This window comes from Drosophila albomicans, chromosome 2R (assembly GCF_009650485.2).
Source record: "Drosophila albomicans strain 15112-1751.03 chromosome 2R, ASM965048v2, whole genome shotgun sequence".
Lineage (NCBI taxonomy): Eukaryota > Metazoa > Arthropoda > Insecta > Diptera > Drosophilidae > Drosophila > Drosophila albomicans.
This window is the reverse complement of record NC_047631.2, coordinates 18,426,433-18,453,404: the sequence shown is the minus strand read 5'-3', so window position 1 is coordinate 18,453,404 and position 26,972 is coordinate 18,426,433. Positions and strand designations below refer to the sequence as shown.

Here is a 26,972-nt window from a genome sequence, read left to right as displayed (position 1 = left end):
CTCAAACTTACTTCACTCATGAGGCCAAGTACGCGATTGGTACGCGTATTGTCCACGGTGGGCACAAGAATCTCACTGAATTTTACACTCGGATCATGGGTATATGGCTTGACAACCCACTCCCAAGCCATCCAGCAGTTCTCGTTAATGTCCCAGAAATAGTCATAGAGCGTTGGCTTGCCCTGCGGAAACTGTCCACCAGAAGCAGGGGATTCGCGTGTGTCCTGCACCAAAGGAAAGCCAGCAATACGTTTCATATACTCATCGAACACAATCTGATGTTTTTCCAGCAAACAAGCGCCGAGGGATCCATAAACAGCCTGCAGAAAACAGCACTCCAAACTATCCGTGTTGTAGACCTTCACTACAGGTTCATCCGAGGCTTTATTTTCAGGTGGTCCATAGGTTGGCAGCAATGCATCGTAGAGATTACAGAATTGCGTGACCATATTGAGATCTGTCTGCATGATGACGAGCTTAAGAGGATTGCCTTGAGTGGTGCCATCTAGACCCTCCAAGATGAATGCAATGGCATTTGTGATGATCTTCTCGAAGAAGTCGTTGAGCAGCTCCCGCTGTGGCTCCGGTCGAGTTAGCACCCAACGTTGCCAGTAGGGACTGTAACGTAGATTCTTGGGATCCACATAGACCATGCCGGCACGTGAAACTGTAGCTGGCGAGGCATAATACAGATTGCCCACCTCAAAGAGTAGAGCACAATAGTTCTCGAGTCGTATGCGCTCGCCGTTCGCCAATGTCAGCAGCTTGTTGTCATCCATTACAGAGTTCATGTTCTCAATCCACAGTGCATCGACGTCGCCATCAAAGCAAGCATAGCGTCGTTCCTGTTTACACATACAAAAATAGTGTAGGACAGTGTTGGATTGCATTAGCCTGAGTGTGTTATTCAATGCCCGCGGATTCTGATTGCATCTGATGCTCCTGCTGTCGAGATGGCGATGACGATGGCAGTGTCATCATCACCATCATCATCGCCATTGCCATCGTGAAAGCTGCTGGGCGAGAGATTACCTTGCAAAGTCAAATGGCTGAGTAACTAAAAGAGTTGGCAGGCGGAACAGTTTGTTTAGCCATTGCCGCTCTGTGAACCGCAGGTTGTGCAATGGGATTTATTAGCGAATGGCGTGATTTCCGCATGAATGATGCGCACCCACCACAGCAGGGCATACAGCGCAGTACATAGAACATAGCCGAGTAACAGTAACAACACCATAACCCAGCTACATCCTGCAGCTCAGTCAGCGTCTGAATTGACACTGAACGCTCTCGGCTTTTACACGTCTGGGTGTACATGTATGAGTGTTGTGTCTATCGAGGTAAGAGTGTGCGTCTGTGTGGATGTGTGTGTGGGGATTAGCTGCTTCTGCACTTCAATTCAAATGGGATTACTATAGCGGCTGCGACGGCAACAGCAGCGACGCGACATGTGACCTGGCTACAGCAAGCTTCAGAATTCGGATAGGATATTGCTCTACTTACCTCACGCTCCAGTGGCCTATTCATTTCACGGAATATATTTGAAAATAATCCATCGATCCAATCGCGCGTCTCCATATCCAAATATCCATACAACTCGATTACCGAGCATGCCTGCCGAATATTAATATACAAACCAAATTGCAAATAAAGCTTCAAGAATTAATACTAATGTGTGAAAGTGTTTCTTAATGTCCCTCTTACTGATGCTATTCAATCTGCGTATTTAGCTTCAGTTGTTTCCTTTTACTCCTTTCCTACTAATACGTAGTTTCCATTGAAATTGACATTTTCATATGCACTTATATAAGCTGGCTCGAGAGCAACAAAAGCGAATTGCTGAATGAAAGCAGTCAACGAAATCGTTGAGAAGTTCCACTATGCACTATGGGCTCGATTTGCTCTTTTTCAAGATTGAAGTTCTATTTTAAACTATGAAAATATTACAATTTGTTAAGAAGACACTGCAGGGTTCGATGTATAAAACGTCATTGAACGAAACAAAATATAATCCAAAATTGTATAAATAGGCAGAAGCAATAACTTATCTTATTAGTTTTTAAGTATTCAATACTATCAAAGCTCAATTACCCTAATTAGTTTTCAATTTAGTAAAATTTGTAATGATTATTCTTTTCATTCTTTTAGCATGTTAAACAGCTTTTAACTAATTGTCGAACATTGCGTATTTTTCCATAGTGCACTCTGTTAAGCGGCTTTCATTCTCATAATAGGCGAACTTGACATAAAAACAGAGAAAGAAATCGAAGCAATTAGATGCATTACAACGCACTTTGCATACTCTCTACTTGTTGGCAAAATTATAAAAAAAAAAAAAATAATAATAGGAGCAGCCCAATAAGATAAGATATTCCTAGAACAACGAATTCTGATTATGACATCAGCAGATAAATTTGCCATAAGCTTTGCAATTAAGCTTTTATGCCCAATGCCAGTGCAATGTGCGAATTGGAAGTGGAAGACAAAGCAATTTGTGTGACTGGAGGAAACGGAAGAGAGAAAACGAAACGAAAACGGGCGAAAAGGGAAAAACGTGTCGGACCACTTACCTTGGGGTTAAGCACGGTGCACTTGGTGGGCAAGCTCATGTGGGTTTGCGCTTTGATCAGAGCATTTATGACGACAGTTTTGCCGCCACCTGTTGGACCCACAAGCATGGTCGAGTGTCGGGTCATCATGGTCTCGTACATTTGCACCACTTTGTCTTCCTGTTGTTAGGGAGAGAGAGAGAGAGAGACAGAGAGACAGAGAATGTTAAGGCAAAGGTAAAGGTGAAGGCGTTACCGTTGTTGGGATTTTGTTGTCATAAATGATGTTGCCCATCGGATGTCGACGGGGGGCAGACGCCATGACATCAGTTGGCCAGCAGTTGACATTGTGTGTGACATTTGTGTCATTTGTGCAACGTTTTTGTTTGATGGAAGTGGCAAAAGTGTTGGCAAAGGTGCCCAACCAAAAGGTGCAGGGCGAAACAAGAGAAAATTGTATTAGTGAAAATTGTCAGCTGAAAAGAGCAGCAAAGTTGAAATTAGATGTAGGCGGCCGACCAACTCTGCTGGCCCACTCAGTAGCTCGCTCAGTCCAGCAAAATGCTTTGTAACATTTCCGCCATTTGCGATTATGCGAGAAAGCGCAATTTACAAAGTGTCAAAGTGTCAGGGATGACAACGGGACTGCAGCGAGGACAACTACTTCTTTAACTTGCGTTGCTTTTTGCTTGTCAGCAATGTCATGACTGGGCAAAAGTACACAACTGGCACAAACAAAAACAACTTTGGGAACGACATCGAAAACTAAAAGCACACACACCTGATCGGGCAGCAGAATATATCCATCGTTGACAAGCACATGACGCACAGCCGCATTAAAGTCCGGATAACCGATGCGTGGACAATCGATGCCAGGAAATAGATCTTTAATAAGACCCAAGAACAGTGGCACATCCTCGAATATGAACTTGGGAAAGTTCATGTCACGCAGCACACGCATCAGGACCACAGCCTCGGGCAGATCCTCTGACTGTCGCTTCATCACGCCAGCCATTCGCAGCACAGAGTTAAGCGAACGTAAGCCCCAATCGTAGTGACATTGCTTCGACAGCTGCTCCTGAGCCAGCGCATAGAGCACAGTCATCTTTTTGGCCAGCACCTTGGCCGTTAGAAAGCCGTCAGAGAATAGCGAGATGAGGCAAATAAGCTCCAGATCGGGCTTGATGCACGTGACAGGCCGAAACAGCGCCTTCACAGACTCCGGCAGCTCTGTGCGACCAGCATAACCAGGGTTCATGGTCACAAAGACACCACACTTCGGATCCATGCTGATCTCAACGCCTTCAAACTGTAAAATAATTAAATTAGTAGGGATATTTCGACTAGTAAACATTTTAATACGCACCACAAAACGCTTTAGTTTGCGTATCAAAGCATTGCGAATAGTCTGCAGCTGTGTCGAGATGACGCTGAGCACAGAGATATCAATGCGATTGAACTCATCAAAGCAGCCCCAGGCGCCACACTGCACAAGACCCGATAGAATGGTGCCCACAGCTCTGAAGTCCATTCCCTCGCCGCAATTGGTGACCATGCAGAGCAATCCCATCGCCTTGGCCAGATCCTTGACAGTCTCGGTCTTACCTGTGCCCGCGGGACCAGCTGGAGCTCCGCCCAGATTCATAAGCAAGGCTTGGGTGATTGTTAAATAGATGCGATCCGTCAGCGGAGTGATGACAAGACGTCCATTGAGACCCATGTACTCGTAGCCATAGTCGAAACTTCCAGAGCATTGTATGACATGCAGATTGTCATAAAACTTGACCCAATAGAAGCGCAACTGACTCTCCCAACTGAATTCGCTGGCGTCCAGCACATTGTCGCGCACAAAGTTGTCGATAATGTCGCGAGCATGTACATCAATGGTGCAGATGGCCTTGAACTTGAGTCGATCGTTGCGCGACAAATTCGAACGCACTTTCAGCACAAGCTCCTCGATTTGATAGTTGCTCTTGTTGAGGAAATCCTTCATGGCTCGCATGTTGCCATGATTCTGGGCCTGATCGAATGCCTCCTCCACCTCGGCCGTCCACCAGACTTGACTGGCCGCCAGCCCGACCATGCCCTGGTAATTCATTAACCAGTCCGGCCTGTGTGAAAATCGAAAGTGGCCAATGACTGTCAATTTAATACAATTGGTCATAAATATGCCGAGACATGCGCGCCCCGGCTTATACAAAAAAAAAAAACGAAAAAAATAATAAATCGCGTCAAATGACAAAATTATACAGCCCGCAAGGCTCAGTGTCTCAATGTAAATCGTTGGCCATAAAAGCGGAAGCAGTCCTTGTCGAAATCACAGTCCGAGAGTCTTGCTGAATTGCCATGTGGCATACATACTTCATATACTGCTGTATATAGGTATATATATATATGATTTTTATGGTATTCACTTACCTTGAAATTACCAGATCGGTGCCAAAGTCGTAGATGCAGGTCTTGGTTATGTAGCGATTCGAGATGCGCATTTCATCCAGCACATCGTTCATCCAATGCTCGACGCGACCCTGGGCTCGTACTGTCCATGCGATGGGTAACAAAAGACAATAACCACATAAATAAACCCCAGTCGCCAATATCAATAAGTGTATACAAAAACAATAAAACTCGGAAAGTACCAAAATTACAACAACAACAACAACAACAACAAGAACAAAAATAACAACATCAACTGAATGCGCAATCATCTCCAGCAGGGGATAACGGCGGCAACGCCGACTGGCTTCAAATTAATTAAAAGAAATTGGCCAGCCACGCAGCTCTAGCCCCAGTCAGCCTAGCCTCAGTGAGCGCGCTCAGAGTAGCGAGAACCATAAAAAAGTTCAATTTTAAAATTGGCAATCAGTGCGTAGGGATTGTTGGGTATGAAAGCAAGCTTGGAGTGTTGTGGCGGTGAGGGGGGGAATTGGCGTGTACACGGCGTATACTTACTGATATTACGAAACTCCATAACCTCGCCCTCGCTGGATATCATGGCGGTAACAACTGTGAGGCTGCCTTCCTTGACCAGGCGCAGAGACTTGACATTGTCGTACATCTGCGGATGTGGAATGAAAATTGTGAAATCAATGCGCAGCAACAAAAAAAAAGCATTTTTATTTATAAGCCAAATAAATTCATAAAAATTTACCACCGACAATTCTCATTCTCTTCTCCTCTGCCACACTTCGGTTGTGTGTGTGTGTATTTGGTGCATGTGTTGCAAAAATGGTGTAATTTCCGCCCTGGACATTGGCCAGAACGCATAAACAGTGACATTAACTTTTACGACAAGACTCTCTCTTGCTCTTATGCTCAACATACACACACAAATAGACGAACACACACACACACACGCACACACACACGCCCAGTCATACATAAAAATAATGTTGCTGGCAGTTTAGCAAATCTGTTGTTGTCACACCCATACACCCATCACCCACTCACTCACACTTTCTCCATCAGAGACTTTGACGCCCTCAGAATTCAACCCACCTTAATGATGTGGTTCTGCACTGCAGATGGCTCACTGCTGCCCAAAATTGAGAGCAACTCATCGGTGGATATGAAATAGAAACGCGGGAAAATGCGACGTTTCGAGTCCAAATATTCGTTTAACGACTTCTGACAATTTTCCAAGCCAACTCCCAGACCTTGTATATCCACTAAACGTCCCGGCACTGCACAAAATGGCACCACTAACGGATTTTTGGCACAATCGACCATGATCTGCAATGGGAAGCGAACAAGAGGCAGTTACAACAGTAAATTATTATGAAAAGCAATGAGTACAGCAACAACAACAACAATAAAAATAATAAATACAGAAAATACCATCAAATATAATACAAAAGGCAGCTAACAATATATTGACTTATTGCCGACTTATTCGAATACCCTTAGCTGCCATAAACTATGAAATAAAGACATGATAAACTAAAATAGTGAAAGAAAACAAAGTTTCAATTAATTACAAAAGATATAAAGGAATATTCTCATCAGCTGGCTGTTTTTCAGAGCTTTTTGAAACTAAATGATTTAAAATGAAATAACTTATCAAATGGCTTATCTCAATCCAGATTATAAATTTTTCTCTGCGCATGAAAGCTAAAAGAGCATATGAAGCTATCGGAAGGGTATACAGCACATAATACGAATGTCGAGAGCAAATCAAAATAATAAATCATTTCATAAATGGCATCAAATATGGCGGCAAATGTTGCAAATGAAACGTAAAGCAAACCAAGCAAGTGGCGAGCAAGGTTAAGTGAAGTTAAGCGTCTAACAACAAACACAAATCCACACAGAAGCACACACACGCAAGCAAATACATTCGGATATAGTATAGATGTGTGTGTATAAACATCACACACACGCTCAGACACAGAAGGTGAAAGCGTTTGGCTTTGGGTAAATACTCAGTGCCGGCTGACAGTGCGTATGTGTAATATATGATGTATGGTGGCCGAGAAATGTGTTGTGCTTTGCTGTGTTCGTATTTGTGAGCAGGCAACACAATTACGTATACGCAAAGTGGTCGTTTGCATGCGTATTATGTTTACCGTTAAGTAAGGCGTCGCCATATTGTCGGCGCACATTAAATCAACTCAAATAAATTGAGTAGATATTTTGGCCATGACAGTGGCCTGGTCTGCGTGCCTGCCTTGTGCTTGGTTGATTTGAATCAGCAAACAAAATACCAGGACAAATAAATATTACACCACTTTCACTTACCCGACGATACGCCTTGTCAATGTCATCGAATTTACGCGCCTCCTCCGGCAGCTGGGTGCGTATATCGCCACCAATGAAGATGCCCTCTAAGTAGAGCCACTTACGTTGCACAACGAGCCACTCGTCGATGATTTCCGAGATATTCGCCAGGGCTCGTTCCCATTTGTTAACCGTACCCAGAAAGGGGCCAATAAATCTGCACTCGAATAATGTGTAAATCACAAATTAGAAACATGTCTTCATATAAACTTACTGACTAGCACCCATCGACTGCAGATTCATGGCATTGTCCTCTAGCACTTGTGTGATTTCATCGACTGGCCCCAAGATCCAGCCACGATCCTCCATGCCCTTGTAATGCTTGAGCACCTTGAAGTTCATGTTGCCCCAGGTTTCCTCGACGGCTCGCACGCCGCGCTCAATCTGCAACTCCTTGATGGCATTGGTCAGTATCTGTTCGGCAATGTCCTGATACTTGTGCAGCTGCATGGCGAACATATTCTCCAGCGTAAATCTCGCTGGCGACATATCAAAATACTGTCCCGTCTTCTCCATCAGCTGCAGCCAATGTCGTTCGCGCAGTGCCTCATTTTTCAGGCTGACCATCAGTGGCACAGTGGCCTTGAATTGTTTCATGTGAATCTCCAGCTGAACGCCAGTAGGTAAAGTGCGCACCTGTTAAACAGCAGTTAAATTGTAGTACACATTCTAAACACAGTATGAATAGCGAACAGAGAGAGAGAGAGAGGGGCGGGGCCGTAGTTAAGTGGAGCGGGTAAACGGTTAGTTAGCGACGTCAAATCAGTTGAAACAATAGTGCGGTTGCTGCGTGCTGCGAGTTGTGGTTGCAGCCGCATTGAATTATGACGAAAGCGCTATCCTGCGGCTATGGTTAGCGCAATAGAGGGCCAACTCTTGTTGATGCTGCTGTTGCGTTCGTTGGTCGGTTGGTTGGTTGGTATGTTGTGCTGGCCAAAAAGCGCAGTCTGTTTACATTGGCACGCGCTGCCCTCTGTCTCTGTTTACACATGGAAAATGCATAGCAGGCTGGCAGGCTGGCATAAATTAAATACCAGCAGAGACAACAGAATCCTATACACACACGCACACACACACATAGAAAGTTGTCAGCAGTATTCATAGTTAGGGCGATGCTGAACACGCTGTCGTCGATCGACACCCGTTGGCATTTTAATTATTTTCAATATTGAACAAATTGATTTGCATTTTGGGACACTGATTATGCAACAGCTTCCGACTAGGACTATCCTATAGTAGAGCCGGGATTCTGCGTGCCATCCAAAATTATGCATGATAAAAACTGCATTAAAATGTGTGCATGTTGTCTGATTATATTCAAATTTGCCAGCACACTACGCTATTTATATTAATGATAAACTAATGAAATAGTTTGCATGCTAATCTATGCATGCAATCATCATCCATAGATATACCATATATAGCTACGAATTACCCTATAGCAAATTGTGTGTGCGTGTGGTGTACATTCCCCTCTTGCAGTCCGAATCAGTGTCGCAGGCAAGCAACTCGCTTCATTTGTATGGACAAAAGTTTTTGGCGCGACAAACTTTTCGCTTGGACAGAGAGAAATTCCTCAAAAACTTGTTAGTGAAGTAAATAAATCAATTTGTCATAATCAGTTTAGGTGCAAAATTTCATCGCTGCTAGGCCAAAATTTCACTTTTCTTCTGCCAGCCAAAGTGGGGGAAAAACTAAAGCGACAGAGAAAGTTTCCAAAATTTGACTGCAAAGAAGTACTGAAATAGTTCAGCATAAAACCCTTGACTACTGCGCCAAATACATTTTAAAATGTAATCTTAAATTTTGCAGGGCCCACCCCACAGCAAAATGTATGGCAAACAGGGTATAAAAGTCGACTTTACATCAACGCTGCGAGTACTGAGTTCTAAAAGTATTTGGCTGTGTTATTGTTTTTACGCCTGCGTAATTTTATGAAAATTCAAACAGGCCGAAAACTTTGCCAATTAGACAAAGTTTTGTATCACAACCGCCTCTTTCGAGGGGCGCGACTTACCGCCTTGGGCAGTTTGCGGAATTCTTTAAGATAGCTCTCAACGCCCTCAGTTAGGAAATTGGGATCCAAATCGACCCATAAAGTCTTGGCCCAGATTTCGCGACCATTCTTTTGAGATCTGTACAGTTTATAGATCTGCAAAGACAATTAGTTGAGCTATATGTTTCGCATAACTGTGGAGATTAATGGGTTACTTGCTGCAATCCTTCGTATTCGGTTTGAATACGTCCAAACTCATGGTAATCAACCATTGGCATATCAAAGAGTCGCTCAGCGTTGGCCAGCTCTTGGCGTCTTAGTTCTCGCTCCTCAATTTTATGACCATACGGATCCATTAGGCGAACACCACGCTCAAGTTCCGGACCAACAGAGCCCGGTCCATTCTCATCATAGTCCTTGATGAAATCCTCAAGCTGTGTGAAGAATGCAGACGAGAGAAAATAAAGTTAGTGCAGTGTACTCGTAAAGTGGCAGCATTTGATTGTTGCGCTTTGTGTAGGGACGAGGGCACTGTTTGCCACGCCCTCTTCATGCTTTAATTCAAATAATAAACACTTCAAGTTAATTCATTTTACGCTGACGACGCCGTTGCCGTTGCCGCTAACAATTGACAATAATGGTTGAGCGCGCGGAAAAATCCAATTAAAATGCCATTGAAAGGAAATAATAATAGAGGGAAACAAAACAGAATTGCAGAAAACGCAAAATTGCGGAAATGCAGCGCACAACAGCTAGAACGGAACATGGTAATGGTTAGCACTATCCAACGCGTAGCCCTCTCCTACTTAATCGTTATCGGCATTGGCATTGGCATCAACATCAGCATTGGCTCAACAACTTACATCATCCCAGAACACTTCTATTTCGCCGGAAGTCATCTCGGCAAATTTTTGCTTAATTGGCTGCAGTTTCTCCGATCGATACAGAGCCGATAGAAACAGTCTCTTCCAACGCTTCTCCAGATGATGGGCCATCAGCATGTCCTCGTATGAAAACTGCGAAAAAGAAAACAAAGAAGAAAGAAATGAAAATAAAACGCATTGACATAAAAATTAAGCAATGTCCTTCAATTATTGCTGAGTGCAAATAATAATCATGAATAGTGCCGAATTCCACTAACGAGCAGTCGAGTGCCAGTCTTCCTGCGCAAAAAGAAAAGAAGAACCAAAAAGTGTAGCACAGCTTTCAGGGCCGCCGCCACAATTGGTCGTCGTTGCATAAATTTTCATGTTGCCTTTGCAGCTATATTGCGTTGTGTGTACGAATGTGTGCATTCATTCATTAATTTATATAAAATGCAAGTTAATTCCGTTTGTCTGGCCAGACCGGGCTGGCTGCTTGGCTAGAGGAGGCTAAACGCCGCAGCCACAAACGAAATCCCATCAATAAATGAACGTATCCAAAAATGCTGAGCACAAAGCCAGCAACACATACACACACATCCAGCTCACCGGGTGGCCAAAAAACAGAGAAGCGTCCTCGGCTGTCGGTGAATTTATGTAACCATTTCGTGTGTGTGTCCCTCTGCTCGCTCGAAATGCGGAAAGCCATTTTCAAATGACGCTCACTGGCCACCAAATATGCATATGTAAACAGTGCGGAGCTGCAGACCGCGACGGCTTTAAGGATTCTTTTTATATCTTTTTTTTTTATCTAAAACTGCTCATTTGAATACACAAACAACCGAATTGGAGAACCCGCAACTCGCCAAACTCGAACTTGAGCAACTCGCAGTTGTGAATTTCATTAAACCAGTGAATATGCTGTTGGTTAACACAAATTCCACCAACTGGAATAAGGGATTCATTCGTTTCGGAGTAAAGTTTAGAAAAGATCTGAACGTGGTCTAAGAGGATCTGCATAATTTACCCACCGAATAGAAGTGGATTGAGGAAAAATAGAGACTTGCAATTGCTTACCATAATTTGATGTTCGCTCAGCACTGTGAATGTCTCCTGCATTTCATGAATCTTCTGCTCATTTGTCAGTGTTGTCGATTGAATTGTGGCAATCGTTTGCATGACCAACTTAAAGTCCTCCAATTCACGTGTCGTCTTATTTAGATTTAAGCTCAACGTCTATTGCAAGAGAGAGAGAGAGAGTAAATAGTGCCATTGAACAGCGTTAAGTCTGTGGCAAACTCACTTTAATCTCACTACGCATCGACCTCATGTTGTCGTTGACATACCGCAACAGCTCCTCACCCAGTATGGTGCACCAATCCTTGGCATGTTGTATGATGCTCTGGAGCAATGGTCGCAAATTAATGCGCACACATCGGACAGTGTGGTACTGACGCATTTGTTCCAGGGTGGTCACAATACTCGAGTAAAATGTAAATTTCTCATCGATTTCGACTAGCGTCACTTGGCGCTCGACAAACTTTTGGCATATCACATCCTTCTCGTAGGCCCACAGATTGAAGTACTTGCGGAATCTAATTACAATCGGACGCAGCAATATCAGAACGTATGTCAACTGATTTGAATATACATAAAATATATATGTATGTATTATGCGTGTGTATTTTCACTCACTGGACAATAAAGCTCTTGGCTTCCAACACGATTTTTAAAGCCAAGTCGTGTATGTTAATGATGAGATTGACTATATCTTTAATATTAACCACGTCCTCGTAGAAAGTGTAATTATATTTCCATTGTGCACCTGCATCGATTAGTGGACAGTTAAGGCAAGTGCCGCTCATCCATCGGGTAAATAATTTAAGTCTGACAAAATATGAAAAAGTAGCATCAAAATGTCTTTATATTTTTAGGGCTTACCTTTTCACAAAATCCTTGGCTGCAGTAATAATGACGCTCTGTAGCTCATTGGTGGATGGTTCCAGCACAATTTCAGACATTAGTAGAACAGCGTTAACCTCAAACATTGGCTCATTTGATAACAGACGATTAATGTAGCACTTTAGATTCTCATAAGTCATGCTGCATAAAAAGTAGTTATAAATAACTATTCAAATTGTCTCATACTAATGATACCCACTCAATAATGCACTTGAATGTCTCCTCTTCCCAGAATTCGTAGTAGTTACGCATCTTTTCGGATCTGCCAGTAAATGTGCCCAGAACCAGACTCTCCAGTTTGATAAGCACTGGACCCAAGGAGTCATAGAGTTGCTTCATGCGAGCTGCTTTACGATTCCTTGAAGCTTCTAATAGCTCGAAATATCCTTGGCATTCATAGACACCTGTGCCACAGGCGAATTCCTCCTTTTTCTTCTTCTCATCATGCTCGTCGGCTGCCTGCACAATGGTTACCTTCTCTCCAGTGACAGATGTAAATGTATGTCCAGTTGAGGATTTTATGGAATCACTGACGGGTTTAGCTTGTTCCTCAGGAGCTTCTGCAGCAAGCGCTTCCTCTTTTTTCTTATTTGTCTCTTCGTCCAGATTGAATAAATTAAAGCGTCTGATTTGATCAATGCGATCGCGTAAATCGAGACGTATGAAATTAATCTGCGACACAATTGAAGTCAATTTGCGCAATTGCGAATTGATTTGATCGCAGAATTTGCCAATATTAAATGATATCCATGTGTATCGTGCCACGCCCATTTGTATAAAAAGCTCCGTCTCGTAGATGTGTTCTCGTAGGAAGACCACTTCTGACATGGATAAATTCCCAATGATTCCATTGTATCGACTAATGACTTCCGACAGCTTTTCATAGTCTTTGAATAGCAGCTCCTTTTTCATGATCGCTGTGCGCAGCACTGAGGGTAAAGTGAAGCCCAAGTGCTCAAACAGTTGACCCTCGAACATACAATCAAAAACTTCACGGCTTAAATTGACCACGAAATTCGAGTCGTATTCGATGAGCACTTTCTCGCCAACAATTTCCTTCCATATTGGTAGCTTTTTTTGCGATGTGGCACGAACAAGCACTTGAAAAGAAAAATATAAAAATAACCAATTGAAAATAAATTTAAAATAGTGGCAAGATCATGAAAAATAACTATTTGCGACACTATTAATTTAAATTTACCGCAGCCAAGGAAAGAAAGAGGCTTCGAAAGTTTAAAAAATATCGAAATCTCTATCGATAAATTTAGTGTTGTAAAACAAACAAATTCATAGATGTTCGAATATTTTTTAAAATAGGTTGGCAGCACAATTCAATTGCTCAAAATTGTGAAACACAGTAAGTAAAAAAATGTTAAAAGAGAGACTTGTGAAATTAGAGGCATAAACAAATTAAAACACACGTCAGTAAAACACACATAAATATTAATACAACCGATAATCTCAAAAACAGTATTCGAATCAGAAAATGAAAGAGTCGTTGAAGAGTGAATTCCTCGAACGAAGTAAGATTTGTTTGCAATTTTTAAGACATACTCACATTCACAAATTTGTGTACATTCACGATCTTTTAAAGTTATATCCTTAGCTTTCTTTTCCTTAATGGCATGCAAAAATGCCACAGCTTTATTTAGTTGCTGATTTGCATGTCGCGTCTTGCCAACCATCCACATTATCATTGCCGTCAATACAGTGAACCTGTTAATTTTACACAGAAATCCCATATGACTGCCTTCAACGGCTTGTTGGGAAGTATTATCCTCCTCTTCGGCAAAACTCGCTTGTGGACTCAAATTAAAGTCCGATGACATATCGGTCATGCTTAATATACCGCTGGTTCCAAACTGAGAAGTATTCGCTACAATTGAAGCGCCATGGCTCTTGGTTCTATGTGTTTGGCTGGCATCTGATATGTAGGTCACTAGTTGAGAAATTACAGTTTTATTAGCTTGCTACCAATCAAAGAAAAATAAGGAGAAAGTAATCTTACTCGTATCATCGTTGCAAATCTGTATGTTTAGTATGTTTGAGCGATTTGTGTGGTTTACCATGAACGTGGCGTTTTGCATGTATTTCTCAAAGAGCATTTTTTCAAACTGAAACAAAACTGTCATCAATTCAAAGTATTGTTTAAATGCGCTACGCTTCAGAAAGCTATTCGCCATTGCCGGATCATTCTCGAGACTCTTGAATGCCATCACCGAATTCTTCAGTTTTCTACCCAACGAACGCACCCAGCAAACGGCGCTTATTTTGGCTGGCTGCAGCTTTGGCATTGGAGGCGTTTTTTTATGACTCTGTAAATAAATTGCACAACCCGATTTAATTTTAATTATGGTAGTTAAATTAAGTACAAACTCACTGTGAACACAGCTTCCACATTGTTAATTTCGCTAATGAAGAATCGCAGTAAATTCTCGTGTTTAGTGGAAACAAACTCTTGCAAAGATTTTCTGGTATCAATTGTATTCGCATTCGTTAGCAATTTGATGCCTTTATCCGCCGAGAGCAGTGAGTTGATGCTCTGATCGATAACTGTTTTGGCTTCCATTTCCAGTACCTCAAGGCGTTTGTTGAACTGTTCCAGCGAGTACTCCCAGTTCTCCCAGTTGCTTGGCTCAAACATATCATAGTCCACGGTGCGTATGAGATCGTCCAGCAAGCGATAAATCTTTCGCATTAGATTATCGACAATGGCTGGATCGGTAATCAGGGCTTTTAGATTGCGTCCAAAGAGGTTCTCATATTGTATGAAGACTCGACCCACATAGGCAATATCTACAGCCACACGATATATGTGATTTACCTCGTTGAAGAGCTTAACGCTATCGAACTCCCAACGTGATCCAGCGCCAGATTCTTCAATATGCTGGCGACTTATCTTATAAGCCTGTTTCCAGCAGCGCAATAAGTTAGCACAGTTGTTGGCTGTTTCGTAGGTGTAAGTGGCAGAGTATCTAAGATACATCATAATCAGTATTTATACATTATTATCTATTTCTCTACGAACCGGAAAATGTTGTCAAAGTTGATAATTTTCTTGACCTTCTGTACGAAAACATTCGAGATCTCACAGAGTAGCACCTGCATTTCGGGGTCTCGACAATAGTAGCTGGACATGGTCCAGATGTGACGCAATCCTACCATCACATTGGGAATTTGCAATACTGACATCTTAAAGCTGTCATAGTTGCGTATTTTCTATAATAAGAGGTGTTGTAGATGAACTGAAGTTCTGGGTAACTTCAACTTACCTCCAAATAGTCTTTAATAGTGCCCAAATAATCAGAGTTCTCCTTTGCCAACTTGAAACGTTCTTCTGTTAGATTCAACACGCGATTCCACTCCGTCAGCACTTTTGATTCCATGCTTGTCAACCGACTTAGTACCGTCATCACAAACTCGGTTTTAAGTTGCTCGAGAGTACCATAAAGATCAATTTCCATTTTATGCCAATAGCGATACTCAGCCATTGGGGTGAATTCATCTAACTTGCTGTCCTTTAATGTTTTCATCGTTTTCAACAAATACTTAATCCATCCATCGACTACGTCTTCCAGCTGAACTTGAGTGTATGTGGGAATCAAATCAATTCTCTTGGGATCAAGTGGCACTCGAATAATGGCCTCTTCGAATTCAGTCTCCACCTGATCGGGCAGCACATATGAAGTGGGCAGATTGAAGGCCCAGACAATGTGATTGATGGTCCAAACTATTTCGCTATCGAACTCGTCCATCTCGCTAAGCAGACGACGTTGAATGGGCATAATGCGCGGTTGAGTTGCCTCCTCGGCGGCATGCTCAGCAGCCACTTTGGCCTTGGTCTCGTTGAGTAGCTTCTCCCAGCGCTCGGCGATGGTCAGCTTTTCGGGCTTTTGCTCGACTGTAAATCAGTTAAAGTGTCACCATGATTGCCATCGAAAAATGTTAAATAGCTTACCCTCCTCCTCGGATGACGATGCGATATCTATGACAACAGGCTGAGCAGCTTCTTCCTCTTCGTCTGCATCGGCTGGAGCTTCTTGGGATGCTGCCTGTTTGGCTGCCTGCATCTTCTTGGCTTGTGCCTCCATTGCCTTTTGCTTTCTTTCGTTGTTGAGAGCCGGATGACAAAAAAAAAAAGGAAACAACAAATAAATAAACAAATGAACACAATTAAAGGCGCTCGACATGTAAAATTAACACAAAGCGTAATGAAAAGCAGCTGATAATCGAAATGAGCAACAAATACCAATAAAGGACAACAAAGAGATGGACAAAAGGACTTCGGGACTCTGACGAAGGCATTTTTTAATGTACATGCCTACGAAACGAAAAAAAAAAAAATAAACAAAGTCAAAAGCGACAACAGCGTGTACGGTTACGGGAACTGAGAGTGGAACTGGTCAAGCGGTATCCTTGGGCCAGCGCTGTGAAAGCTCCATTGCATGGCTGAGTGAGGATCTGGCAGGATGTGCCATAAATGTTGGCTTTCAAGCCAACAGCAAAGGGCCACAAGACAACGATGAAGAGGGCGACGCTGGCGCCGTTGATGGCAGCATGAAATCCGATTAAAAATAAAAATTCTTATCGGATGCGCTGTAATTTATGTGCGAAAAGGGTTATGCAGGATCCTCAAAAAAGCAGCAGAAAAACAACAACAGAGAAACTGTAGCCGCGTCGATGGCAACCAGTGATAAACGCAAAACAAAGGGCAAACGAAAAATGTGCACAAAAAAAAGGGAGAGGAAAAAAATGAAAGAAAAAAGAAAACATGGGAAAATAAAAAGCCAGCGCTCACAGTCGCAGCACATTCAGCGAACACTTCAGTCAGCATAAAACCAATAAAGCGCGGGTACAACACCCCCCAAAACTCTTACTCCCGATTTGCTCACTACTCCATACCCATTCCAAGTTCCCAATGCTCAATGTGTGAAACAGACCGACTCCCACACGCCCTAACCAGTCCCCTTCCCTCGTCCTATCGACAAAGCGAAGCAAACGCTGCGTTGCCTTTGTTAAAAGTTAAATACTTTTGTTGTTTAAGCGCTTTCAAACGAAATTCCGATGGTTTGGATAGCTCCAATAGACCCGGGCCCGATTCCTTAGCCTCGCTCGAAATATCCTCGCCAGCATCACCAGCTCCGCCGCCGCCACCATCCTCTCGCTGCGCATTATTATTGTCCATTTGCTGAGTATCCGTGGTGTCCGGTTCGCGAAATTGAAATTGAAAGGCGCTTTTGTAAACCTGCAATAGAAATACCAATAGAAAATCAACAAAAATAATAACGAGATATCACATGTGTGTGTGTGTGTGTGTGAGAGAGAGAGACAGAAACTGTGTTTAAAGCGATCCGCAATGTGTTTCTGTGAAGGCATTCTAATTGATTTGGCGCGTTGATTTGCCAAAAACCGATTTCCAGACAAATTTCCAATTTATTTTCATGCAAAAAGCAAATATTATGGCAGTTGGGGGGCCAAAGCATGTTTCACCCACAGACCGCAAAATTTGCAAGCTGCCAAGTCTTATGGAGGGGAGCCAGCCTAATGGAAACCGCAGCACATTTTGAGGCTATGATGAAGCAATTTGCGTTCACGATGTCCGCCTGCTGCTTGAGGCGTTTCGAGAGGGCATGCAACCAACACAGTTTCTCTCTTTCTTTACCTCTCTCTCTCTCTCCATCCATTCGACCGCCTGTTGTGCGCTGAAGCGCAAAAATCTTTTGGCAGAGCGTCCATTTTGATAGATGACTGCCTTGTTTTAGGAATTAATTACAATTCGTCACATTTTGTTTTGCGGTTAAGAATGGACACAGGCATGAGAGACGGACGGTGCTTGGCAAGGGCAACTCGATTGGACAACCAATGAACAGACGGGGCAACATGAATAGAAACTGAAGCCTCGTTTTTGAAACAATGGCGCCTTGAAGCCGTTGATTGATTGAATAACGTTTTATGGGGTGTGAAATGAGCGAAAGGGCGCAAATTTGAGTGATTCCATTTGCGGATTGTGTTGTGGCATTAAGTGCTCTACTCTGCTATAGATGAGCCGCTTTTACTATGCTATGTTGTCGAATGAGTGAAGCTTACCACGTTCAAAGTGTGTCGCAGCGAATCGATCAATGAGCCCCGCAGTGAGCCCAACAGAAATAGTAATGGCATTTCGGCGAAGCATTGTGAAACATCGTGAAACCAGGCTGTAAAAAAATTAACGAAATTAATGAGAAATTGCACACTTCAGTGCGCTATCACAATTGACAATATGTTGGCATTAGTTTAATGTTTATGACCGGTCACGATTCGGTAATAAACGAGCCAGATATTAAAGAGCCTTAATATATAAATATTGTATCAGTCAAGTGTAGTTGCTGTTAATAGTTTTTGTTATGAAAACAATCTCATGATAATAATCTGCTTACTTATCAGAACTACATCCCATGTATTTACTTACGAATTTCTCTTGCATTTTTGCGCAAAATATACACATATTTAATCTTGGGATCTAGATTGCTAGATGACATTTCGCCAAAGTGGCAGTGTAGTAGTGGAGTTTTGACATAGGCAGGAACAATTTTCTAAAGGAAAAACTCTTTTAATTAAATCGAATTACTGATTTACTAAAGATTCTTAGATTCTTTAACTTACCTTCACCTCAATGTACACAGGTGCGTAGCTCTTTTTTTTGGTCTTGCGACCTAGAGTAGTAATAGATAAGTCGAGAATTAGTGAGAAGAATGGGCGTGTCTGTTACTTAATTCGGTGAATGTGTTAACGGAATGCGACTACTGTGAACTTGTGATTGACGTGCGAAAGGCAGTTGCAGTTTTTTTGTGGCATTTGCATTGCCATTGTCTTGGGAGCTCTATGGCTCTATTTAAATGCAATGAACGGAATGAAACTTTGCTGTTATCTTTGTGCCCGAATAAAGCAAATCAAATGAGTTGCATTCACGACTCGACAGCGAGAGAAGGCAGGCTCGCTGTCCTGTGGCGTGAATTCAAATTAAAAGTTGCAAAATAAATGAATATTAGGCAGGCGAACCGAAATGAGGCTCTTAAATATTTATGATGTGATGTGGGTAGCGCGAATCAAAAGGAAGGACTAAGATTTCCGTTTGATATTAACTTGGACGGCCAACAAATTTATGCGGTGCATTCAAGTGTAGATGCGGCGGAAAAAGTGCAGAGCGACAAAACTTTCCAAATTAAAAACGGCGTTAGAGAACAAAAGGAAATCGCAGCAAAGAAATGAGTCATATTTACCGTTTTCCATATCAGAGCTGGCTGCACCAAAAATTAATGTATTTGACTGTCAGATAGATTAGTTGCATTTTCTTTTTGGGGAAAGAATTACTTACGTCTCGAGCGTGCCGAGCTTTTGCCGCTGCTCACTACGGTGGCCTCTTCCTCGCCTTCACCTTCGAATTCTGTTTCGAGATCAGTCTCTGCCGTGGGTCCATCACCACCTTCAATGTCCGCTTGCTCCGAGTCAGCTGTGGGTTCCGCGTCCTGACCGCCTTTCTTACGTCCCTTTCCCTTGGCTCCACCCTTGGCGCCCTTCTTCTTCTTGTCCTTTTTGTCTGGCAACGATTGACGCGGCACTTCCTCCAGCACTGTGATCTCCTCCTCGACGAGCATGTCGTAGAATGTGCGCCACACATACATGATGACGCGATCGAGATGAGCTTGTCGCTCATAGCGTTTGTTGAGGAAGTCATCGACTGCCTGCTGATTCTTGGCAATCAATGCGTTCACATGTTTGGGATCGAAGACGCCCAGCTGATTGGTAATTATGGTCTTGAGCCAGATGATGCGTGGCTCATCCTGGCTGCTGGAGCCTCCGGAGTAATCACTCGGTTGTGAGGCATTGGTCGATTTTGCCGATCCACTTTCTGTTAATCCTGACATTTAATTTGGCTGTTTGGCGCCTCTCTGAGGGCGCCAACTCTTTGACTTTGCTTCCCCGACTGTGTGTATATTTATTTGGTTGCAACTTGGGCGAGACGTCTGTGGATCAAACGTTGGATACCCAACTGGATAGCTGCTTACACCTGTTGTGATGGCTTTCTGTATCTGTTCTTGTTGTTCTTTCAATCAATTTCAGTTGCCCTTGTGCTTGTGTTCATCGTTTGCTTCCGCTCTTGTTTGTTGTGTGTGAGTGTGTGATGTGGGGTTTGTGTGTGTGAGAGTTGTGCGGGTCTGTTGACTCCCGGGCACTTGGCGTCTGCAAATCCTTTTGTGTAACCTGGGACAACGTCTGCAGACGCGGTGGATGCCAAACGTTGCAAGCCAAATATAAACGCTTTGAAATGTTGAAAGCGTTGCTCAATTTGTAGCAACGTTATATGAAAAATATTTCATTTCCTTTCATAATATTACCCGCTGAAGTTGCTTTGATTTCACGTTTAAAGTTCCCCAACTGATGTTTACTCTAGAACTGTTGTTGTTGCCGTCGATGCTTTTCGTTGTTATCGTTGTTGTTGATATTGCGGCGTTGCCTTGACTGTTGCCTTTGCTGTTGCTGTTGGCTAAGCAACCAACTCTGTTTAATATAATTTTGCCAGTCGCTTTTGCGCTTTTGCCACCTGTCAGCTGCACTTGCAAACATGCAACAGTAGTAAGAGAACAGTATGCGAGAGTCAGGCAGGCGAGAGTGTTTGCTTCCTTGGGGGCGCTCGCGTTGCGTAAACAAAACACGCAGCATTGACTTAATGGCCATGCACATTAGCAACGTGGCATGCCCGGTTGCCAGGCGCGTTGCAACCTTCACCCCTTATCGCACTGCCTGCCATCAGATTCTTCTAGCAAGGGGTCAAGTGAATGCATCGAGCTGGTAAGTCGTCATTGGCTTAATAAACATTTAAATGCAGAAATAGAAATATTTACAAAGCAATAGCGCAAGTGCATTTACTGCGTTTTACTATTCGAGAAAAAAAGTTACCCTCAAAGCATTATGAAGAAGTTTTCTTTGAGTGTGGAATCTGAAGTGTTTCATAATTAAATAGCAGTAACTCGCATATCGCAAAACGCCAGCTGTGCGAATTGCGAATAGAGATGTAGCCGTGTTGCAACTCAATCTTATGATGAGCCACGTCAAAGTGCAGAGATTCGCTGTGAAGTCATGGGGAACGTGACCCGCACTCAGCTCTAATTCCAAAGCATCGACTGCAGAGAGTGCAATCGCGGTCTGTTTGCATTCAATCAAAGTTGGCCGACCGCGCTTAGATAAGCCAAGAAATGCTGTATAGTATAGAGGAGAGTATGCAAGTATTTTCTATTTCATATAGAGTTAGCGATTGAGTTGGCAAACTAATTTAAAGTAGTTGCAATTTTAAATTGGATTCGAATTTACTTTGATTAATTCAAGAAAGACACATGAGCTGCCAATAAGAGAATTGCCAGTGAAATTGAGTTGCTTAGGTAACGGTTGCCTGCCAATAACTCACAAAGTGTAACTTGTTGTTGACATTACCTTTAGGAGATGAGCTTTGCCTTGATCTATTCCAGCCGTCAGCGGAACTGAACAGAACGGAACGGCAACACAGATAGAACCGCAGAGTTCAATACTAATTGAAATGAATGAATGTTTTGTCATCGCCGGTTTGCTGCTCGATGCTGTTGCCTGAAGTGCCAAAGGCAATGTGAGCATCATTAAAATGCATGGCTCAAACTGTGCGTATACTCAATATAGATTGTTCAAACGGAACGATGAGACGGTAGACGGTTAGATGGCAATGGCAATGCCGATGCTAGGTTTACGGTGTGGCTGTAATTTTTATGCGTCATGTTTTTATTTGTATTTATTATTGCTCTGCTTCTTTGGTTGCCTTTGCACCCAAAACGTACAATTTGTTTTGCAGTGAAGCGCTTCACGCAGCACGCGAAATGAGAATTTATTGACTTCTCTGTCTGTCCGTCAGTCTCAACAGTCTGTGTCTGTATTTGTGTATCTATGTGTGCCTCTTTTATAAGTGTCTCTGAGTCTCCTTCCGTTTGCGTCTAGCATCTGCAGCACATGAGTTTGATAAACACATTTCGCTGCTTCAGGACTCTGTTACTTGGAAGGTTCCTTCTGCTCTGTTTGCTTTTGCGCTTAATAACTTTTGCTTCTGCGTTGCCAATCATTACACTGACACACCGTACCCGTAAATATTGTACGTATGTATGTATGTGTGTGTGTGTCGGTTCTTTGCTGGAGGCATTACGTATACGTAATTCTTAATTGCAACTGCAAAGAGACTGAATAACACACATATCAAATGCCATTAACATTATAAACAGACGCTAAATATCTATATCTTGACTTAAGATTAAATATTCGAATAATATTATTAATTTAATCGATATTAGATTTCAATATGCCTAAGCCTGAGGTGCTCTCATAAAATTCAAAGCTATCTTTAATATTATTAGTCATCAATATTCAAGTTTTAGTATTTAAGAACTGCTTTCGAATTCTTATGTCAGATGCAAAAACAACGTCAAAATGGAGACCTCCCAAAAATGCCCGAAAAATGTGCAGAGCAAGACTGTGAGGTGGAAGTTGAATTTTGCTTGGGAATCGTTTTCGGTTTAATTAGCAAATGATTGCAGACACCAATGAATGAACGGCCTTTCACACATGTGGCGCAGCACAAGCTGCTTATCGGGCTGCTAGGCGGACTGCAGGTGCTCTCCAACTCTTTATCCTCTTCTTCTATGGTGTGCTGTTGAGTGCTTGCATATCCGTTTCCGCAATGCAGAAACTTTCACAACCTTGCCAAGCATCGAATTGCAAAACCGGCACAGTGTCTTTGTTTTCGATGCCATAAAATTTTAGTCGACATCTCGAAATGCTGCACACAGCACACATTCAGGACGAGTAAATGAATTTTGATCCAGTCCGGTTGCCGGGTGCAGCTTTAATAAATCCTTGCATACATCCTGCGACGTTGCCGGGCTGCCCTTGAATTGAGAGCTCAAATGGATGGAGAGTCGGAGGGGGCAAAATGTGTCCATTAGTGTGCTCAGATTTTCCCGTCTTATCTGTCTGCAGCTGCAACTCACTATGGTCCAGGAGACCACTTTTTGTGGCATTTATTAATAACTCCTGAACCAGATAAGATTTTTTGATGCGGTTTTTTTATTTTAACTAAGGAAGGTCCTTAGAATAAATTTGGAAAAGTAGGCGTGTCCACGCCTACGAGAAATATTTTTTTTTTAAGAAAATTTTTTTTTCATATGCGGATGATTAAAAAAATTAAGAATTTTATTAACTCTGACCTAGATTTGTGGTGTTATTTCATTAAATTTTCATTATTTTAACTTCTGATCATAAAAAACAGAGTTTTTTTGCTGGCTTAAAGAAATTGCTCCTTGACATACGCTCCATATTATTAAAAGGTTAAGATACAATAGAAAATCATTTTTTGTTAAGCGTTTACCTCTTATTAAAATATATTTATTGATTATAAGGCTATATATATCTGTAAAATCAAAATTATTATAATTTTCAGCACTATCATGCTCAGCAAAACTATACACATTCTCTTCGGTCGCCTTACGTAGCCAAAAATCTTCTCGCCAACTCTTAAATTCCACTTGGCATGTTTAATTTCATTTGCTTTACTATATAGAGCTCCTATTCAAGATCGCTAATATCAGCAGAGCCATATTTTGCTCATTGAAACCGACTTAAGATGTCTAACATTTCATACAATTTGTTGTACGATTTGACCAATCTTTTCCATTTTTATTAGGTAAAATTGCTGTTTACGTACTCATATCAATTACTACCTATAGCCATTCCATAATACTTAACAAAAAAAATCAACTTTGCATTTTTTTCTCAACATTAATTTTCATATAACCTTTAACTCTGCATTTTTGCAATTGAGGTTATGGTCTATAAATGCAAATTACAAAAATTGTGGTCATTTGTGGCGGTGGAGACTATATACAATTGATCAAGAATTAATTTATCTACTACACACAATACGCTTCATGGTCAAAGGAGGTCAAAGACACTTTGTACAGCTTTTGGAAAATGATACTTAAGTGAAAATTTGCACTTGCTTGAAGACATACTTTTACACATAACTACTAAGACATCACAACGACTTGAGACATTTCACATTACAAAAAACGTAGTACAAACCCCAATTATTTGAATTCATCACAAATTTTAATCAGATTAATGTTTTATTTGAAATTATTGAATATTGAAAACTACATGTCAAAATGCACTTTTCTACTGCACGTGCTTTTGTTGACGAACAGCTCACTTTAACAGCTGATTTCGCGAAAGTGGCGCCATCTATGCAAATTTTTGGTATGCAACATTGATGGTCAGTCTGTTCCTTGTAGAATGCGATCAAAACCTTGATGATATATTAACTTTTAAAAAATGTATTAATGCCAAGTAAAGTGGTCGGCTGGACCATAGTGCAACTGTTTGTGTGTGTGTCCATTAATAAGCATAGTCTACTTTGAGGCGACGCCTGCAATGCTCAATTGCAACTGGGCAAATGGAAATAGGAATAGGAATGGGAATGTGGACGGAAACCACAACGATTGCAATGCAATTCCATTGCTTTAAGGGAACCAGCTCACATGGGTATATGGTAATACCACTACGGCTACAGCATCTGTCAGAGATTGTGCGTTTTGCGGTTGGGTAATGAGCAGACGCCCGATAGAAGTAAGGCGGGAATCAAACCATGCGATGCCGATAACGAAAACGTTACCAAAAAACCGAACACAGCTCTGAACTCTGTGATGGGATGGCTAGTGAACCCTTTGATCAAACCGATTGCCCAATGCAGCATTTTTGAACTAATAAAGCGCCCTAAAACGTACAGGCATCGGCACCACACACACACACCCTATTGCACTATCCAGCACAATGTTTGTCTTTCCCAAATTAAAATCTGTCCGATAACTGCAAATACGAGGATTTATCCGCAAAATTTGAATTGGCAATTGACATGCTCGCATTGATGACTTGGATTTTTCTGTGCTAAGGAATATAATGAAGATATCTGGAATTGTAATTGATTACTAAGAATCGATTGTGATCACATTTTGTTGCACAGTGTTTCGAGAGCTACTGACCTCGCTGCTTGTCCACAAAGCTTGTAACAAGTTCTGTGCCTTTTTCCACATTAGCAATGCCGTTTAGAACTTTTTCTAATTAACGGCGCAATGATTGCTCGACTATTTTCATTCGTTTTACATGCACACCAATAAACACACCCCTCACCCACATATACACTCACACACACATAAACACTTTGTGGCAATTTTACTTAAAAGTCAAAGTTCGCTGCAACAATATTATGCAAAAAGTCAGAAAAAAAACATCGACGGCTTCATCGTCAACTTTTCGCAGGAGTCAAAAACTTTCTTCTGACTGCCTCAAGTTTTATCATATTTTTGCACCAGCAAATCTCAGCCAAAAAGATTCTCCGTCGCTCAGTTTCAGTTCAATTTGCATACGCACTCTGAGCATTATTTTTATTTACCTGATTCAGCGTTGATTTATGATTTTATCGTGGCACAAGAAAAAAACACAGAGGAGCAGAAACGCACAGCGCAAAAGGGAGAAAACTCGAATTGAAATGCAAACGTGGCCAGTGGATGGTTGGACCATCCAACCAAACCATCCAAACCAATAGAACCAAGGTAGGATTGGGGGCATGATTCTGCTTGTGTATGCCACAGTGTTTGCCATAATTCAAAGCTGAAGCTTTGTTGCTTACCAATTGCCAACGCGTCACGTGTTTTCATTTGGCTCCCACTCTCTCTCGATCTCTCTTTCTCTTTCTATGCGATGTGCTTGCGTCGAGTTGTCACGTTGCCGTTAAAGCAAATCGCTGGCAATATCATTGGCTCATAAATAAAGTCGGATGACGCTGTTGTTCTTGTTGATACTGTTGCTGTTACTGCTCTGTTTTTGCTTTTCAGTATTCCTGATGAATGCGATGAATCCCTACATTGATTCACTTAGTGTTTTGAGGGATGCAACAAAGCATCCAAAATTGTTTGTAAAGGTTGTTAACTCAGCTGAATGCAGGTTATGATGAAATCATAATATTTCTCTTGTGCAGATGGCTTGATTAATATTTGTGAATATTACTCAAAGGGTGTCAACACATACAGATAATTGAGATAATGCAATCTAATCTTTGGGGAAATGCACTCAAAAGTGACGAAGATAATTATAATTTACAATTTTCCTTAGGACTATTCAAAGGCATTGAAGTTAATGAGATTACCCGGTTAAATGAAATATTGTACTTACCTCTAATTGACTTAACAATAAGTTAAAATGCTTTCCATATAACATAATTCATCATATTCAAGTTTTGATTTATACATATTTTATTAGATTTATTTAATGGGTGTTAAAATAACATTAGCATTAGCGTTTTGAAAAGTATTTCTTTGCATGTAAAATCATTTTATGTGTTGTCTATTAATAATATTTGTTACGAATTAAATGAAGTTGTGTGAGATTTTGTGTCTTGCTTGTTTCAAGACTGTTAATATTACAAATAAATCTTTAAATTATGAAAATTTAATTTAACCCATAGTAAAAATTAAATGAAAACGCAAATCTGGTCTGTCTTAGGCCCATTCAGGAAATGTGGGGTTAATTATGCGCTATAGTATTTGTCTGACAGGCTGTCAGTCAACGTTGCCATCGGCTGCAGCAACTCGAGATCGCACCCCATGGGCCAGGGCCATGTTCTGGCTGATGGCAGCCGTCATGTGGTAGTTTCATTAAAATATGCAAGCAATTTCGCGGTATAAAAACACTCGAAATTATACAAAGGCAAGTGCGACGACGATG

At 41.8% G+C, this 26,972-nt stretch overlaps 1 protein-coding gene across 2 annotated transcripts in view; it reads right to left on the bottom strand.

Annotated features, from left to right (window-relative positions):
• Positions 1-20,505, bottom strand: part of LOC117576344 (dynein axonemal heavy chain 10) — a 32,874-nt gene extending 12,369 nt beyond the window's left edge. The window contains exons 1-29 of one of the 2 annotated variants that reach the window (XM_034261019.2): positions 19,498-20,505; positions 18,786-18,835; positions 18,592-18,715; positions 18,231-18,337; positions 17,174-17,388; positions 16,102-16,247; positions 15,416-16,044; positions 15,172-15,362; positions 14,524-15,118; positions 14,152-14,458; positions 13,702-14,082; positions 12,343-13,243; positions 12,123-12,284; positions 11,877-12,068; positions 11,485-11,776; positions 11,259-11,417; positions 10,182-10,334; positions 9,534-9,752; positions 9,340-9,474; positions 7,537-7,958; positions 7,284-7,479; positions 6,045-6,278; positions 5,499-5,604; positions 4,965-5,085; positions 3,913-4,657; positions 3,328-3,855; positions 2,568-2,726; positions 1,501-1,611; positions 12-845 (exon numbers count right to left, since the gene is read on the bottom strand). In XM_034261019.2, the coding sequence (XP_034116910.2) occupies positions 12-845; positions 1,501-1,611; positions 2,568-2,726; positions 3,328-3,855; positions 3,913-4,657; positions 4,965-5,085; positions 5,499-5,604; positions 6,045-6,278; positions 7,284-7,479; positions 7,537-7,958; positions 9,340-9,474; positions 9,534-9,752; positions 10,182-10,334; positions 11,259-11,417; positions 11,485-11,776; positions 11,877-12,068; positions 12,123-12,284; positions 12,343-13,243; positions 13,702-14,082; positions 14,152-14,458; positions 14,524-15,118; positions 15,172-15,362; positions 15,416-16,044; positions 16,102-16,247; positions 17,174-17,388; positions 18,231-18,337; positions 18,592-18,715; positions 18,786-18,835; positions 19,498-20,047 (8,964 nt within the window). In that variant the 5' untranslated portion in view covers positions 20,048-20,505. The remainder of the gene's footprint in view (positions 1-11; positions 846-1,500; positions 1,612-2,567; positions 2,727-3,327; positions 3,856-3,912; positions 4,658-4,964; positions 5,086-5,498; positions 5,605-6,044; positions 6,279-7,283; positions 7,480-7,536; positions 7,959-9,339; positions 9,475-9,533; positions 9,753-10,181; positions 10,335-11,258; positions 11,418-11,484; positions 11,777-11,876; positions 12,069-12,122; positions 12,285-12,342; positions 13,244-13,701; positions 14,083-14,151; positions 14,459-14,523; positions 15,119-15,171; positions 15,363-15,415; positions 16,045-16,101; positions 16,248-17,173; positions 17,389-18,230; positions 18,338-18,591; positions 18,716-18,785; positions 18,836-19,497) is intronic. The other variant, XM_052006413.1, reaches the window with a different exon arrangement.
• Between the last annotated feature and the right edge of the window lie 6,467 nt (positions 20,506-26,972).